The sequence below is a fragment of the Dicentrarchus labrax genome, unplaced genomic scaffold, assembly GCF_905237075.1.
Source record: "Dicentrarchus labrax unplaced genomic scaffold, dlabrax2021, whole genome shotgun sequence".
Classification (NCBI taxonomy): domain Eukaryota; kingdom Metazoa; phylum Chordata; class Actinopteri; family Moronidae; genus Dicentrarchus; species Dicentrarchus labrax.
In genome coordinates this window covers 7740462-7756306 of record NW_026136723.1, presented here as the reverse complement: position 1 = coordinate 7756306, position 15845 = coordinate 7740462, and the positions used below count along the sequence as shown (strand labels likewise).

Sequence of the window (15845 nt, the reverse complement as noted above, 5' to 3'; positions counted from 1 at the left end):
CGTAACACACTGATCCAAACACAGAAATGATATAACAATAAAAGCACGGATTAGAAAAACAACAAGCAGAGATTTAATACAGTATAAAACAAGGATGTCAATGGCTGCACGTTGACCCACCTCTGTAAACAGAGTGACCCTCTATCCATAGAGTTTACTTAAGCATTCTTTGCACTGTAATGTGTACCATGAGTCAGTACACTACACCGTAACAGTCTCACCTGTATACACACAGAGTGTGTTGCTCTGTATATGTTCAAGTTGACTTTTTTAAGCTGTTTCAGCAAACTGCATCCGACTGGAAGGTAACTAATTACTCAATTACCACTTCATTTGAAGATATTCATAGTTTATGTGTTTTTGTTTCCTGCAGCTTCATACTTTACACCAAGACAAGTCAGAGGCAATTTCTTTTACTTCTTATGGCACTACATCTATCTGACAGCTGTAGTAGGTCGCATGTGTTCCTATTTTAATTTGAGATGCTTTTTTATCTTCTTATTTTCTCAAAAAAGAAAGAAAGATTCTCAATTTCTTTTTTGAAATCTAGATACAAAAACCCGCTGTTACTATTTCCAACGTCAGGTGTTAACTTTCTCACTAAATTATTTCAATAGTGGTCTTGACCAGCTTAAAGTAATAAAAATCTGTGCTTCTGCTCCATTACAGTTTGAAATGAAAGAGATATTATATATTATATATATATTATATTATTATAAAATGTAGTTATCACAAATAGTGCAAATACTTAATAATTACAATAACTCAGCTCTATGCTTTCCCCCTGCTACTCTTTCACAGTCATCTGTTCTAATCTGAGCAAATGTAACTTCATCCAAGATAAATCAAGCCAAGCTGTCTGTATTTTCTCCACTTAGAAGAAGAAATAAAGATACTCTGGGGTATGAATACTTGTTTTACATATTATATGGCCAATAAAAAACTTTTAATGAGGATATTTTCAAAGTTCTCTCGTCTATCATCAAATATTCTAAAGTTGGTTCAACAATCCTGACATGTTTCAGCACTTATTCATTCACAGCATCAGTGCTTCGGTTAAACTGTCACCCACACAGAAGCTGAAATTTTAATTTAACAGTTTATTTTGTGAAATGTCACATCTTGAGACTGTCTCCCCTGGGTCACTCTGTACTGGCTGTAGTGTCAAAGCTGAGACTCCGATCATTAGCATGCCAAAGGTCCCAAGGTCTACTGTAGGGCACCTAGATGAGGGCCGGCGGGGGTCCGAGGGGGGCAATTACTGTCCCCACTAATTCTTTTTATCCCTTTCAAAGGGACGGGTGATTAGAAGAGGAAAGTTTAGATTTCCTGAACTTGAAGTGGAAACGCAAAAGTGACAGACGAAGCTCAGGGCTCAATCCACATCTGGGAGGGCTGGGGCTGTGTGTGTGTGTGTGTGTGTGTGTGTGTGTGTGTGTGTGTGTGTGTGTGTGTGTGTGTGTGTGTGTGTGTGTGTGTGTGTGTGTGTGTGTTGGGGACAGTCTTTACTGGTAGGCTCACTGGGCTGAGAGGAAGTGGTGGCTGTCTTCACATACACACAATGTTAAAATATCAGTGACACTGAAATACAATACATTGACGGAGTGTAAATTTCACACTTGATCAAGTATTGTATTTAGTATGCTGCACTTGTACTTTACTTATATTTTATTTCCAGTTTATTCTACTTTATACTTCTACTCCACCACATTTCAGAGGGAATTATTCTGCTTTTTACTGCACTACATTTATCTGTCAGCTACATTAAGCCTTTACATGCAAGATTCATGATAAAATTATATAATTAATTATAATTGTTATAGTTATATAAATGCTTCTCGCATCTTTATGCATCATATCAATAATTCAATAATCTATTAGTATATGTAATAACATTACATTTACAGATGGCATTCTGCATAATGAGTACTTGTACTTTTTAAAATTTATTTTAATACTAATAATACTATTTAATACTATAATAATACTAATATATATAAAGATTTTAAATCTGGAGTGCTTTTACCCTGTGGTATTTAACTTAAAGGGACTTAAATGGACATTTTTGAAAGAAGAAATATCACAATCTTCCTGTTACAAATGAAAGGCTTAATTCATACATAATAAAATGCACCCTCGCTCCATTTAATACTTTAAGGAGTTTTACTGCTACAGCCTGGTTTGGTCTGGTATGACCAGTAGCATATGGGGGCTAATGTTAGCTAACATTTAAATACTTATTGCAGACTGTTGTTTCTGGATAAGTTGCTGGACTTTATAACTCTCCTCCTGTTTGTGCTACTGTTACACAACATGTAGCCCAGTCAGGTCGCAGAAGGATGATGTCTCTAAAGCAGCTGACTAGAAAGTGTTGGGAAATGAGAGCTCCAACGTGCGGTCACATTAGTCACTGCTCAGCAAAAGTTACACACTTCACTTCAAGTAAATAATCTGAGGACATCCTCCACAACTTCTCATCATTTAAGAATGATCATATAATAAATATAATAGCAGACAAGACCGAAATGATCTATTTCATGAAAGAAAAACCCGAATAGAGTCTGCTTTTATTTTGACATTTACATAACCTTTTTTACTCTAATCCTTTATTTATTTTTTGTTTAACCTTTATTTAAGCAGGGAAACCTCAATGAAATTAAAAACCTCTTAACACATCCCTCAACAGGCAGGGCTGTAGCTACCACTGAAGTCTTTTTTCTCATATTTCTAGGAATTCTTTAGGGATCATAGACATACATATGGAGGGCATTTAATTGGCTGTCTCCAGTATTTTTAGGATCAATTGGACAAATAAAGAAATTCAGTATTTCTACACCATAATTAAAAAGTTTGAAGAGAAAATATAACATGAATATATATATTTTAACTAAACCTTCTAAAAACCTTTTTTGGTGTCTGATCATTTTTTTCTGAGAGGAGTAGAGGGGCGGCACTGGGTATTACCCTGACAGCCACAACAGTGACTTATAACATAAAACAGATAACACAGAAAATATCAATCAAACAATAATGTGATTAAATGATCATGAACAATCATATAAGATATTATTTGACTTTTCCCACATATCACATGTATTGTTTTGTACAGCAACTTATGACTTATGTCATAATTCATGAAAAAATGACTTTGTGAGTGTGTTTGTGCCTGTGTGTGTGTGTGTGTGTGTGTGTGTGTATGTATGTGTGTGTGTGTGTGTGTGTGTGTGTGTGTGTGTGTGAGTGTTTTTTCTTCCCAGGGCTTGACTCATCCGCCTCCCTCGTGTTTACTTATTTAGGCCAGCAAAGTTCTCTGGAAAATATGCATCGTTATAACTGTCCCTTTGTGAAGCACCAGACCTCTGCAATATTTCTCACCTAGGTGAGTGTGTGCCGATGCCAGAGCAGGGCCGGCATCGGTTAACCCTCAGCTCGCCGGGCGGCAGCAGCAGTGTACGTACGGGGGAGAAAAGCTGTGGGAAACCTCTGGTGGCTTTTTCAAGTAAACTTCATATTTCAGAGCAGACATTCGCTCACTGTGTGGGCCTGAGATGCTCCTCCTTTTACCTCAGTTTGGACTCTGTCAGTCAAACTGTGAGGATGTTTTGTGCTTTAATAATTCTCACCAGGCAACACCTGACAACCACAACACACAGCTGAAGTTCAGCCAAGAGAGTGTTTTGTTGCTGCAGCAACTCATCTCTGACTTATCCAACAGGCATTGATCGCTGAATTAAATCTTAATTTGGCGTTGTGAGGTGGCTTCCTGTGAGGGGGGTTAGCCGAGCCTTCAGGCCTGAGGTCTGCGGGGGTTAGGTCCCCTATGCAGCCGCGTTTTAACACTCTCTGTCTCTTTCTTTCTGCCTTCAAAATTAAAAAAAACACAGACACACATCGGGGGAAAAGGAAGAGGTTGCTGAATGATACGGGATGGAAAGGTGTGAGAGAGCCCCTTTACATTTATGGCCTCTGTAGAAGTGGAGGAAGTGGTGTAGTAAAGTAGAGTCGCGCTCCAAAGCCCTCACTCAATTCCAAGTACATCACAGACAGTGGCATCAGAGGTGACGGGAAAGGCTCAGATGTGAAACATAAGAAACCTTTCTCAGGATCAGTGGAGACAATGTGAGCATTGAGATGAATACTGTAAGGCTCGGTATTAATATACAGAGGCCTGCAGTGGTGGAAGAATGTGTTGTCTGGAAACAAAAGCAACACCACCAGGCAAAAATACTCCATTACATTACAACAACATTGCACATACGGTCTCTGACCAGATGTATCTGGTTATTTGTTTCAACATGGCTGGAGAAAATTGAAAAAAGTGTTATTCTCACGCCAAGAAGTATATTCAACAAAAGTTACATACCACTATATTAGATTTTTGGATTATATTATAAATACATTAATGTATAAGCTGCATTTTAATGTTACCTCTATCTCTCTCTATATACTACCTATATATAGACCTATTTTAAGTCCATACACGCAGAAAAAGTATGACGGATTCGAAGGAAAATTGGTTCCAGGTTGTTTTATAGTTGTTACAGCGTGATCATTCCCCCCAAAACACATTTAACACAGAAAAATGTAATTTTATACAAATAACAATTATTTTATTAATCAAATCAATTTTTAAGACCTGTTAGATCATATTTAAAATGAGGCTAAAATTCAGATTATTGGATGTTAGACTCTCCAGTTTAATCAGTAACAATCAGTGGAGAAGTGGGTCTACTTTTAATTTATGCTACAGTTTCTTTTAAAGCAGCCCATCCAGCAGAGGATAAACGCCCTGTGTTATAAACAGTGACATGTAAGACTACTCTTGCATATTTTACAAAAATGGGTCAGTAGTATTTTTTCCCACTTTATTGTATACAGTGTATATATTTTTTATTTTATTATATTTTATTGTATTTTATTCTTTCTCTACTCTTGCACTACATTTCCCTGTGCTGCTGTGTCAAATTTGAATTTCCCCTACGGGGGGATCAATAAAGGAACATCTTATCTAACTTCTGCTGCTTGACTTCAGGCAGTAAGGATCATTATGGAATTAGCATTAGCCACAGAAGAATCAATACTAGCCCACAGACAGGGTGAGACAGGCACAGAATTATGCATTTTGAGTGAAGGATTCCGTACTTACTTACACCACCCATTCCTTTGTCATCCTAGGAAAAAAACATACACATCAGAGGGGATTTAAGAAGTAGGTATATCCAATACTAATTGAGAATTGATAAACCATGGGTAGTATACCATAAGGGGGTATACCACCTGCGTATAACCTGCACTAGATCACTGGTAGCAGGCATCATATTTTCTAAAATCATCATTGGTTTAGTTTATAAATAATCCGAAAATTAACTAGTAGGTAAAGCTGTTAAATTAAAAACAGTGGAGCAAAAATATTTCCCTCTGAAATGTAGTGGAATTGAAGTATAAAGCAGCAGAAAATGGAAATACTGAAGTAAAGCAACTCAAATTTACAGTACTTGAGGAGACTTCACTTTCCACTGCTAGAGAGCAGAAATAAAAGCATGAACCACAAAATAGATGTAACATATCAAAAGTAAAAAATGATCTAATAATAATCACTACTGTACTATAGATTATTATTACTGGAGCATTAATAGATAAGTAGCACTCTGATGTAGATGCAGGTGGAGGTGGGCGTTAGAGGTTTTGTTTATGAAACCTTAACCTGCAGTGTCTGTTTCGTTTTTCAAGCTCTTACATAATGTATGTCTTTTTATGTTCAGCACATTGCATCCTTTTGTGCTATATAAATACAATGTTATGGTACTATTTATTATTTACTAGAACTGCCAAAGAAAGGCAGTTATTTCTATCATTTTCTTCTCTTCCTGGTTATGTTCACTTTAAAAGAAAAAGAATGTCCAATATAAGAGCAGGTCAGGGTGTTAAACTTTGTTCTATTCTCTCAATAACAGATTCATTGTTAAAAGCACAATATTTCCCTCTGTCGTGGTGGAGCTGTTGCAAAGGACGTAAAGAAGTAACTTAAAATGGTATTTTAGGACAGTGCTTGAGTAAATGTACCTAGTTTCCATCACTAATAAGCAAGTAAAAAATAAAAAAGTCACATTCAACACAGCATTCACTGCCAACGTTCCCACTGTTAATGTCTCACACACTGAGTTACACTTTGTCAGCCACATGTTCCATTCTGTCCTTAAATGGCCAGTTAATAGAAGCAGATTTTCGTGTTAAATGATATCAGACAGAAAGACTTTTCCTCAACCTTAGCTTTAGTAAATGAATGTTTCTCTTCAAACAGCCTCTACCGAGCACTGGGCCTCCAGCTGGCAGAAATATTAAATATCAGAATCTCTCAGAGGGAGTCACGCAGGCCCATTATGCAAATCCCGGCATCACTTGTGGGCCGTCCACACTTTGGCACAACAGGAACACAGAGTCTGCCCTAATGGCCCATGCTCAGTAAACACAAGCCCTCTCCCATGTGGATTTGAGACAACAAAAGATTAGCACTATTTGCAAATATACAACTGAGTTCAAAGGCACGGCTCTCCCCTCGCTTCCCTTCTTTTGTTTGAACACACAGCTTTGAATGTGTAGGCATCAACTGTAGCAGATTAAATAGATTTTTGGGCATCAAACTATAAATCCCAAATTCACTCAAACACAACAAAATCGTTCTTTTAACATCCATGAAAGCTGTCAAAAATGTTGATTTTTTTTTTTTTTGAGTGGAGTTTGGTGGATGAAAACAATTTTCAATTCAAAATGGTAAAATTTGATAAACTTTAGAAACCTGTTACTATATGGCAAAGAGAGGTCCAGCCTGGTGTGGGGGCGGCCTTTGGAGAACCCGGTCAGAGAGGCGAGATGTGTGCGCACAAACCACGCCCCACATCACCATGAGGTCCCTGGGGGCCCTTAAATGATGAGGCCTCAGGGTTTAGAAACCAGTATCACTCGGGCCTGCTCTCTCTCTGTCAGCGGTTATATCAGAGTCAGCGAGCCCCCCTACACAAAACGTCTTGGATTTAGGTCTACCTACACTGCTTGGAAATATGACTTCTTCCAACCCCGACCAGCGCCTGGAGCATCTCCTCAGCGCCGTGGAGAACGAGTTCCAGAAGGGCAGCGAGAAGGGAGACGCGTCCGAGAGGGATATTAAACTGACGCTGGATGATGCAGACTTATGGACCAAGTTCAAAGAGTTAACCAACGAGATGATTGTCACCAAAACTGGAAGGTAGGTCCGAGGGAGCAGCAGCCGGTGGGGAAGCCGCGGCGCACAGGCCGGGCACATTTTACGCGCTTTTTACGCACGGGGTTTTCTGCGTGATGAGTGTAAGTTAGTTTGTGAAAATGTTCTGGATTTTATAAAGTGTTAAGACACCAAGGGTTTTATTGTGATATCCAATGGGTTCACACACACACACACACACACACACACACACACACACACACACACACACACACACACACACACAGTGTTCTGTCAAAAGTGCTGCGCCTCAGGTTTGAAGGCCTTTGGAAATTTATAAAAATGGCAACGAAATTTGTCTCTGTCATTGGCCTGAAGTAAAAGTATTTCAATAACAAAACTGGCAAAATGCACTCCCAAACTAAACAAATTCTGTTGTCTTCCAGGAGGATGTTTCCGGTGCTCAGGGCCAGTGTCAGCGGCCTGGACCCCAACGCCATGTACTCGGTGCTGCTGGATTTCGTGGCCGCGGACAACAACCGGTGGAAATACGTGAACGGGGAGTGGGTCCCCGGTGGCAAACCGGAGCCCCAGAGCCCCAGCTGCGTGTACATCCACCCGGACTCCCCCAACTTCGGAGCGCACTGGATGAAAGCGCCCGTCTCCTTCAGCAAAGTCAAACTCTCCAATAAACTGAACGGCGGCGGACAGGTGAGGACTCAGATAATAATGATATCATTAACTATTATGGGGATTTAAATTTTTATACTATTTCAGCTGTGCCATATTAGGCCTGTGGGATTAAAAAAAACCTGATAGATTAATTCATCTTAAATTACTTCAATTCAACATATATCACTGGAATATGAAATATACACTATTTCAAGAACTGTAGGATTTTTTAAAAACACGACAAAATAAAGTGGATCAAGAGAAGAACCTTTAATTCAAGTGAATAGTGTGATTTCCACTGGATAACACTGGTTTTATGTCACTTTACTTCACTTGATCTGAGAAAACCCTTAAAAACACTGACTGAATGAAACAGGAGCCCTGCTGTTTGTTATAATGATAAATAGTAACATTAAATGTACATTTTCCCACAGATCATGCTGAATTCTCTGCACAAGTACGAGCCGAGGATACACATAGTGAAGGTTGGAGGCATCCAGAAGATGATCAGCAGCCAGTCTTTCCCCGAGACACAGTTCATCGCTGTCACTGCGTACCAGAATGAAGAGGTCAGTTGAGCTACATCGAACAAACCCATTCACACTGACATGACTCAGATATTGAGTGAAATGCTAACAGATGTCATGTTGTCCTTACAGATTACTGCTCTGAAGATAAAGCACAATCCCTTTGCTAAAGCCTTCCTGGATGCCAAAGAAAGGTAAAGCCTTCAAACGAAATGATTCCTCAGATGACAGAGTCAGTGTGCTGATAGTATAGCATCTAATATTGTTTGTAATTGCAGGAGTGACCATAAAGAAGTCCCCGATCACAGTGCAGACAGCCAACAGTCTGGCTACTCTCAGCGTGAGTTTCATTTATTTCTACATTTCTGAGAATCATAAAAATGCTCAAACTTGTAAAGCTCTCTGTTGCTTAATAAAGAGGAAAGTGAAATGGTTATGGTTGCTGCAGAAGAGCGCCTGAAGTGTTTTCATACTGTAATATGTTACTTAACTTCATACTGTTTGATTCCACAGTTGGAGGTTGGTTCCTCCCAGGCCAGAATCCTATCTGCCCCAGCAGCAGCCCTCCTCAGTTCAGCAGCACAGCGGGCCACTCCTCCGGCTCCTACTGCGAGCGCTACTCCAGCCTGAGGAGCCACAGAGCGGCCCCGTACCCCAGCCACTACCCCCACCGCACCTCCAGCACAAGTAAGAGCCCCTACAGACCTTATTTAAATATATACGTGTTACACTTATCACGCCAGGAATCACAATAAACAGGAGCATTGTTGTTAATTTGTTGTCTGTGCCTCATTTTCAGACAACTACATGGACAACACTTCAGGGACTCTGCCCACTCATGACAGCTGGTCTGCTCTTCAGATCCCCAACTCCACAGGGATGGGCACTCTGTCCCACACCACAAACTCCACATCTAACTCCAGGTAAAACCTTTCTCACCTTTGATTTTTGTGGTTTTGTCTGTGTGTCAGAGGGACATTAGTCTCTCTTTGAACCCTTAGTTTTTCCAGTAGACCTTGCCAAGTACCACAAAACTAATAAAACCCACCAACCCTCTTGTCCCTCTCGTCCACAGTCAGTACCCCAGCCTATGGTCAGTGGCCGGCACCACCCTCACCCCTTCTGGCTCAGCCTCGGGCTCCATACCTGGAGGCCTGACCTCCCAGTTCCTGAGGGGCTCCTCCTACACGGGCCTGACCTCCTCGCTGCCCGTCTCCTCGCCATCCTCCATGTACGACCCGAGCCTGAGCGAGGTCGGGGTCGGGGAAGCCCAGTTCGAGAGCTCCATTGCCAGGCTGACCGCGTCCTGGGCGCCTGTGGCTCAGAGCTACTGAGCAGCAGCAGAAACTCTCTGAAGGCTGGAAGCTTTAGGAGCTGGACCAAAGACATGAATGAAAGGTCCTGGGGATCATGTCGCAAGACCCGCACGGATCCCTTTTTGGCTCCTGATTGTGGAAAAGCATAGATTATTCATTCCAGAGCCTCTAATTTAAAAAAGGTGTAAAGTTAGGCCGGAGTCAGACTGAACAATGTTGCAAAGACAGAACTTGAAAGACAATCATCTCCCTCCATGTTGGACAATATCACATAGAATATGAAATAGTGGCAGAACCTTCCTTTGCTCTTAGTAATTCCCTACCTGCTTATTACGCATTCATAACATGTTTATTACACCCTTTGAAACACTCCTTTAGCTCCAAACAGCCAACTGAACAATCCTTGATATTTTTGTTTTTATTCTTAAATATATATAAGATGAAAGAAAAATGTTTCTGCTAACATAAATGTGTATATGTGTGTAAATAGAGTAAATTAACGTCCAGTGTTTTCCATATAAATGTGCCTTTTCTGATTGCAATAAAAAGATCGAACACAAGTGCCTTCTGCATCCTGGCAGGGGTTTGTTGGGCAAGAGAGCCCCTCCCCCTGCACAAAACATGTGTACATAACTATCTATTTGTATTTGAACTCACTGTGAGTTTTATTTATGTCATTTAATAATAAATTAAAAATTTTGGTTTTCTCAAACATGGGTTGCATTTTGTTTCTTTGTAAAACTCCAGGAATGTTTCTCAGCTCTTAGCACTACAACAAGTTTGCTTTTCTTGAGACAAAGCCTTTAATAAAAGAAGAAGAAAAGAGCATAAAACATCATGTACATTAACAATAAAGTCCTATTATATGTGAGGTCAAAGGGCAAACAAGGGCCACTGTCCTTTAATTAAAATATTGAGGGTCAAGCAGCAGACAACTTTAAATAACATTTCTTATGGTCTCATTTTGAACCCGTGGGTTTCGTCTTGAGGTGTAACCCGTACATCAAACCTCAAACGCCGAACTTTTAGCCCTGCGATATGAGCTGTCTTTAAATAACAGCGTCCACATGGCTACGCTAAGTGAATGTGGCTTCTCTGACATGTAATTGAAATGACGAGGTGATGGAGAAGTGTCCAGTTTAAGAAATCTATCAGGGTACTTTTCCATCACTGGCACCCTTTTGTTACAATCTGCGTTATGGTGCGACATACGGCTAACACATTCAGATTTGCATGTGAGGAAAGTCAAAGGTACTGAATACAGACCCAAAATGCTAACACCTGGGATTGAATATAATAAACTAACAGATGCACATGAACGCAGGTTTGCACTATTAGCAGGAACATAGCAGACACAAACCAAACTCTTTTCAAAGCTTTTTATTTGCACAATATGACTTTAACCACCTTGTTAAAATAGAGCCAAATTTAGATGAAGAAAGGACATTTCTAGGAAAAATTCATAAAAAGCTAATGCTTGCTGTATTTTTTATTCATTTTGAGCACCTCGGCTCTGGAACGACCTGCCTGAGGAGAAGTGTCTTCTTTTAAATTCCTTTTTTTTTTGTATAATTATTTGTGAGTTCATCTTTTCATTTTATCCTATTTAATTTTTTATGGCTTCTATTCTATTCTTCTATTCATTTTTATATTTAATTACATTTTGTGTATGACAGCTATCATTTTACTTTGTCTGTCAAAGCCCTTTCTAAACTGTTTATGCTTGTTTTAAAAGTTGCTATATTAATAAAGTTATATTATTATTTACATGTTAATGGTGACTGACTTAAGGTCATAGTTTACACAAATTTGTATGTAACACTATTCCCTTCATTCAAATGTTTACAGACACAGCTTTAGAATAAAATATTATATAATAAAATCTAAGCAATTTGCACTAATATAACTTAAAGTGCATGTCCACATATAAAATCAAAGTACGTCGAGATCATTTGAAGGGTCATTTCATAAAATACTTGTTAATTTGTTATTACAGAAGAAGACAAGGTAACCAATAATAAGGAAACATCAATTAAAAACACATAAAATCCGAAAATAATTATTACATTTGCAGAACCAAGCTCAATTGATGGTAAAAAAAACCTAGTAAAAGTGCTTCATGGTTGATTCGGCTCCAGCTCATACCTGAGGCCAGTGGCTTGGCTGAGCACTCATGATGTCAGTGGTGTGATGTGTGTGTCAGGCCCACAGAGGCTCGGCCCCTCAGCAGTGATGGAGTGGTCCTCACCGAGGTGCAAATGAAGGCTGGAGGGTCACGGGGCCACAGGCAAACAGTAATGAAGCAGCAATGTGACCTGCAGCTGGCGGGGCCGATCACAGCGGAGCAAAGGTCCCCTCATGAAACGCTGGCATCTCTGACAACCTTCACTTTACTGCCTCTCCGAATGCAGGAATTTATCTCCGTCAGCTTGAAAATACAGGAGCTGTCTTTGTTTAAGCTGTTCTGTGATTCACCGCTTTTGTTTCAGATTACGAATGAATTCAGATGAGAAAATTAACACTGAGTGTCACCACAGTATTAATGAGATGTGGTGGGCCTTTGTTGTATTGCAGATCTCTTACTTACATTATAATTATTTATATTCAAAATCATACTAAAGTAAAAGTACAGAACAAAATGTACTTAAGTATCAAACATACAAGTGTTCATTAAGTAAAGTGTTATATTATTAATAAACATTCATATTATTATTACAGGTGCACTGATTTAAGCAGCATTTTAATGTTGCAATTGGTTGACGTGGAGGTAATTCTACCCTGGCTAGTTTAATGTTAAAACAAAAACAAAACCATGGTCTAAAAACAGGGGTTCCCACTAGGGGTCACCAAAGGTTCACCAGGGGTTGCGAGGCATTCTTGATTTTAAAAAGTGTAAGAAAACTTCAAAAATCATTATTTTAAAGCTTATTATTAAAGATCTAAACTTTGAAGACCTGAACACAAACTATGTTCACTGAGCTGCACAGTCACGTCCTGCTTTAGAAAAGAAATTTGGTGAAAGAAGAAGCCTATTAATTATGTATTATTGTTAAAAATAAATAAATAATAAATAATACAGACAGAAAATGTTATAAAAGTTCTTAAAAATATCAGCAAAACTCATCTCTGATCAATATTCAAAGGAAATAATCTGCTCAAAATAAATCCAAATCACTTTTACTTTTTTACACAAACTACCGTTATTGTGTTCACAGTTTGGGTTTATAATACAGTTTATTGGTCACTACTGTTACTGTTATGCATTAAATGTAATATGAAGGTCAGGGGTCGTCAGTTTACTCAGTGATAAAAAAGGGGTCCCTTAAGGAAAAAGGTTGGGAACCACTGGGCTAAAAGAAGCTTTGTAGAACTGTGGAGTTAGTCTGTCTAGTTTGTCACATTTCAAATAGTCACATGAGCCATTATTAATAACAAGACCAAAGGCCTCTGCGTACTATGTCCATATTTTTCATCAGAAATTGGCACATATAAAAATAAATACGACTACACACAATCATGTTAACACACCGACTCCGAAACTTCAGTCATTAAAGTTTTTGGAACAGGGTTGATTTTCTGTGTTTTTTCGCACCAGTCAAAAGAAATAGACGATGAGGACAGCAAAGAGAGAGAGAGGGAGAGCGACAATGTGGAGACAGAGAGGGAGGCCAGCTCAGCTTCTTAAAGCTGCGGTGCCAAATGCAAGACGTGGGCAGTGAGTGGCGACAGCCTGCGGAGGAACCTCCAGTGGAGAGAAGCAAGGGATGAAAATGAGAGAGAAGGAGCGAGAGACAGAGTGACAGCAGGAGAAGACAGCTCCTTTATCAACAGGTGAAGCTCTCCTTGTTCCTAACACCCTGGATCCAATATTTCCTACTTTCAAGTGACAGGACCACAAAATCATTCTCCATCTTGAACAAACAGAATAATAAAACAAACTGGCCTGACTGTGGCGCTATATAAAAAGTTAGTCTTAGCCACTAACAGAACCTCCAGGAAGTTGCAATCGCACCAATTAATGCAACACAACCATTCCCTGTGAACTCAACAACAATTTTGTCCAGTCACTGCCACTTTTCCACAAATTTGACCAATCATTTTAGTTTCCTGTGCAAAGCAGTCATACGCCACCAGACCCATTTCCTCCAAACAGTGCAAATTTTATTATCACTGGAACAAGTTCTGTAACATCAGGCACTTTAGGCCACAACAATCCCCGAAATCCTGGAGAGACAGCACTAAATCCTACACACAAGGAATGAGCAATGTTGCTAACATTCATCCGGAGGGGAATATAAATGTCTGAAGAGCAATATATGAGTCATTCATTGTCCTATGTACATAAATGTACATAAATGGTACTGTACATACTGTATATGTATGTACTGCATATACTGTATATACCATCTTGGGTGTCTGCACACTGGTACAACTAATTTAATTTTGATGTGTCTTACTACACTATTTCTCATATATTTGATTCACTGGATGAATGACAATTGAAATGATTTTGTTATTAGCCAGCGTGTGTAACACTGGTGTGTCTACAATCTCTACCAGATACAGTGAGTATAGCCTTGAGGTACTTTTCATTAGCTGTTATTTATAGAATTGGAGTTGAAAGTTGAATGACTTCATTATATTAAGTAAATGACAAAAGCCAAAAATAAAAGACTTGTGTTTCATCTTCAGTGTGTGTGTGTGTGTGTGTGTGTATGAGTGCCTGTTTATGAGCCGTTGTCCAGACTTGGTGGGGAGGATGTTTGCTGATGGTCTTTGCTCAGTCTGGAGTGATAAACAGGTCCTGCTGGGCCCAGAGCCATCTATTCCCTCTTACTTATGGTTTGAGTGTGTTTGTGTGCGTGTGTGTGTGTGTGTGTGTGTGTGTGTGTGTGTGTGTGTGTGTGAGAGTGTGCACATGTGTGCGTGTGTTTGTGCAATGATCTGAGGACCCTGAGCTGACTGAAGCCTTTGTCCTCCAAGATGGCTGATCTGCTCTGCACACCCCAGCCTGCAGCCTGTGTTGGCCTTCACTAATTGACAATTGGAGTTTGACTTTGCACACTGGCCTCCTCTCCACCCCTGGAAGTGTGTGTTCCAAATACGCTTTACAGAGTGTGCCCAGCACCCAGGTGTGGAGGACGGAGGACTATAAACAACAGATGCAGATGTTGGGTTGGGTCACTGTTGCCTTCTTATGACTGTGGCTATTAGTTTAAATGGTAGCAAAGGTGTAACAGAGGGTAAAACACACCAAAATGATTTTTCTTTCTGTTTTAGTGACAGAATTGGAGTTTAATAATCACATAAACTAAAAGTACATCAATCATTGAAAGATACAGACAAGGACTGAAGTTGGATTTGTTATTTCCTCCAGTTAGGCAGAGTGAGAATCTAAGACTGACAGATTCCAGCCTCCCGTCCCATCTTTGTCCTGGTGTCCCCTCACGTATGCCTCCTCCACTTCCAGGAATAAGGAAGACAGAAGGGAGAAGCGGCCTCCACAAACACTACGATTATGATGGTGACTCACATTGTGCAGGGCCTTGCGGGTGATTTACGAGGGGGGCCACTGCCAAAAAACAAGTTGTCAAGTCTGGAACAGCGAGTCAGCGCAGCGGCGGGGAGGTGTGTTTGCAGACCGCCCCCTCGTCCGCCCCAAAACCCCAACCCCGTCCCTCTGATGTCTGTGTGTCTTCGTTAATGAAGAAATTCTGGTACCTTAGTGAGACATTGCTCTCAGCTGAGCAGACTCTGCCTCCTCCGTGCCCTCAACCCCTGCACAGTCATACAGCCGCCCCACCCATCCGCAATCCCATCAGGCCTCTGGCTTCACCTTCCTTGCACTGGGCTACTACAGTCTGCAGCAGAATCCTTGCTTTTCATATCTTTTGAGAGGACATTTTAAACAAGATGGTGTATGCTACAATATCATTTCCAACCCAACTCATACTAGAGTTCAGCAAATGGCCTACAACCCAGCACTGCCACACTGGATAGGACTGGGACTGACAAATTTGAAACCCAATACTGACCTGAATCTGTACATTTTCTTTACTTCATCCATTATTGACCCTTTCCAGGCTAATGCAACACATTGACTTTCTGGTTCACTCTGTGTCTTTCCCTCTT

The 15845-nt window shown here is 40.1% G+C and overlaps 1 protein-coding gene across 1 annotated transcript; it reads left to right on the top strand.

Annotated features, from left to right (window-relative positions):
- The first annotated feature begins 6395 nt into the window (after window positions 1–6395).
- tbxta (T-box transcription factor Ta) lies at window positions 6396–10425 on the top strand. The gene is made up of 8 exons (XM_051390143.1): window positions 6396–7243; window positions 7645–7909; window positions 8305–8439; window positions 8530–8591; window positions 8676–8737; window positions 8911–9084; window positions 9197–9320; window positions 9473–10425. The coding sequence occupies exons 1-8, from the start codon at window positions 7059–7061 to the stop codon at window positions 9729–9731; spliced, it is 1266 nt and encodes a 421-aa protein (XP_051246103.1). The 5' UTR covers window positions 6396–7058; the 3' UTR covers window positions 9732–10425.
- The last annotated feature ends 5420 nt before the right edge of the window (window positions 10426–15845 follow it).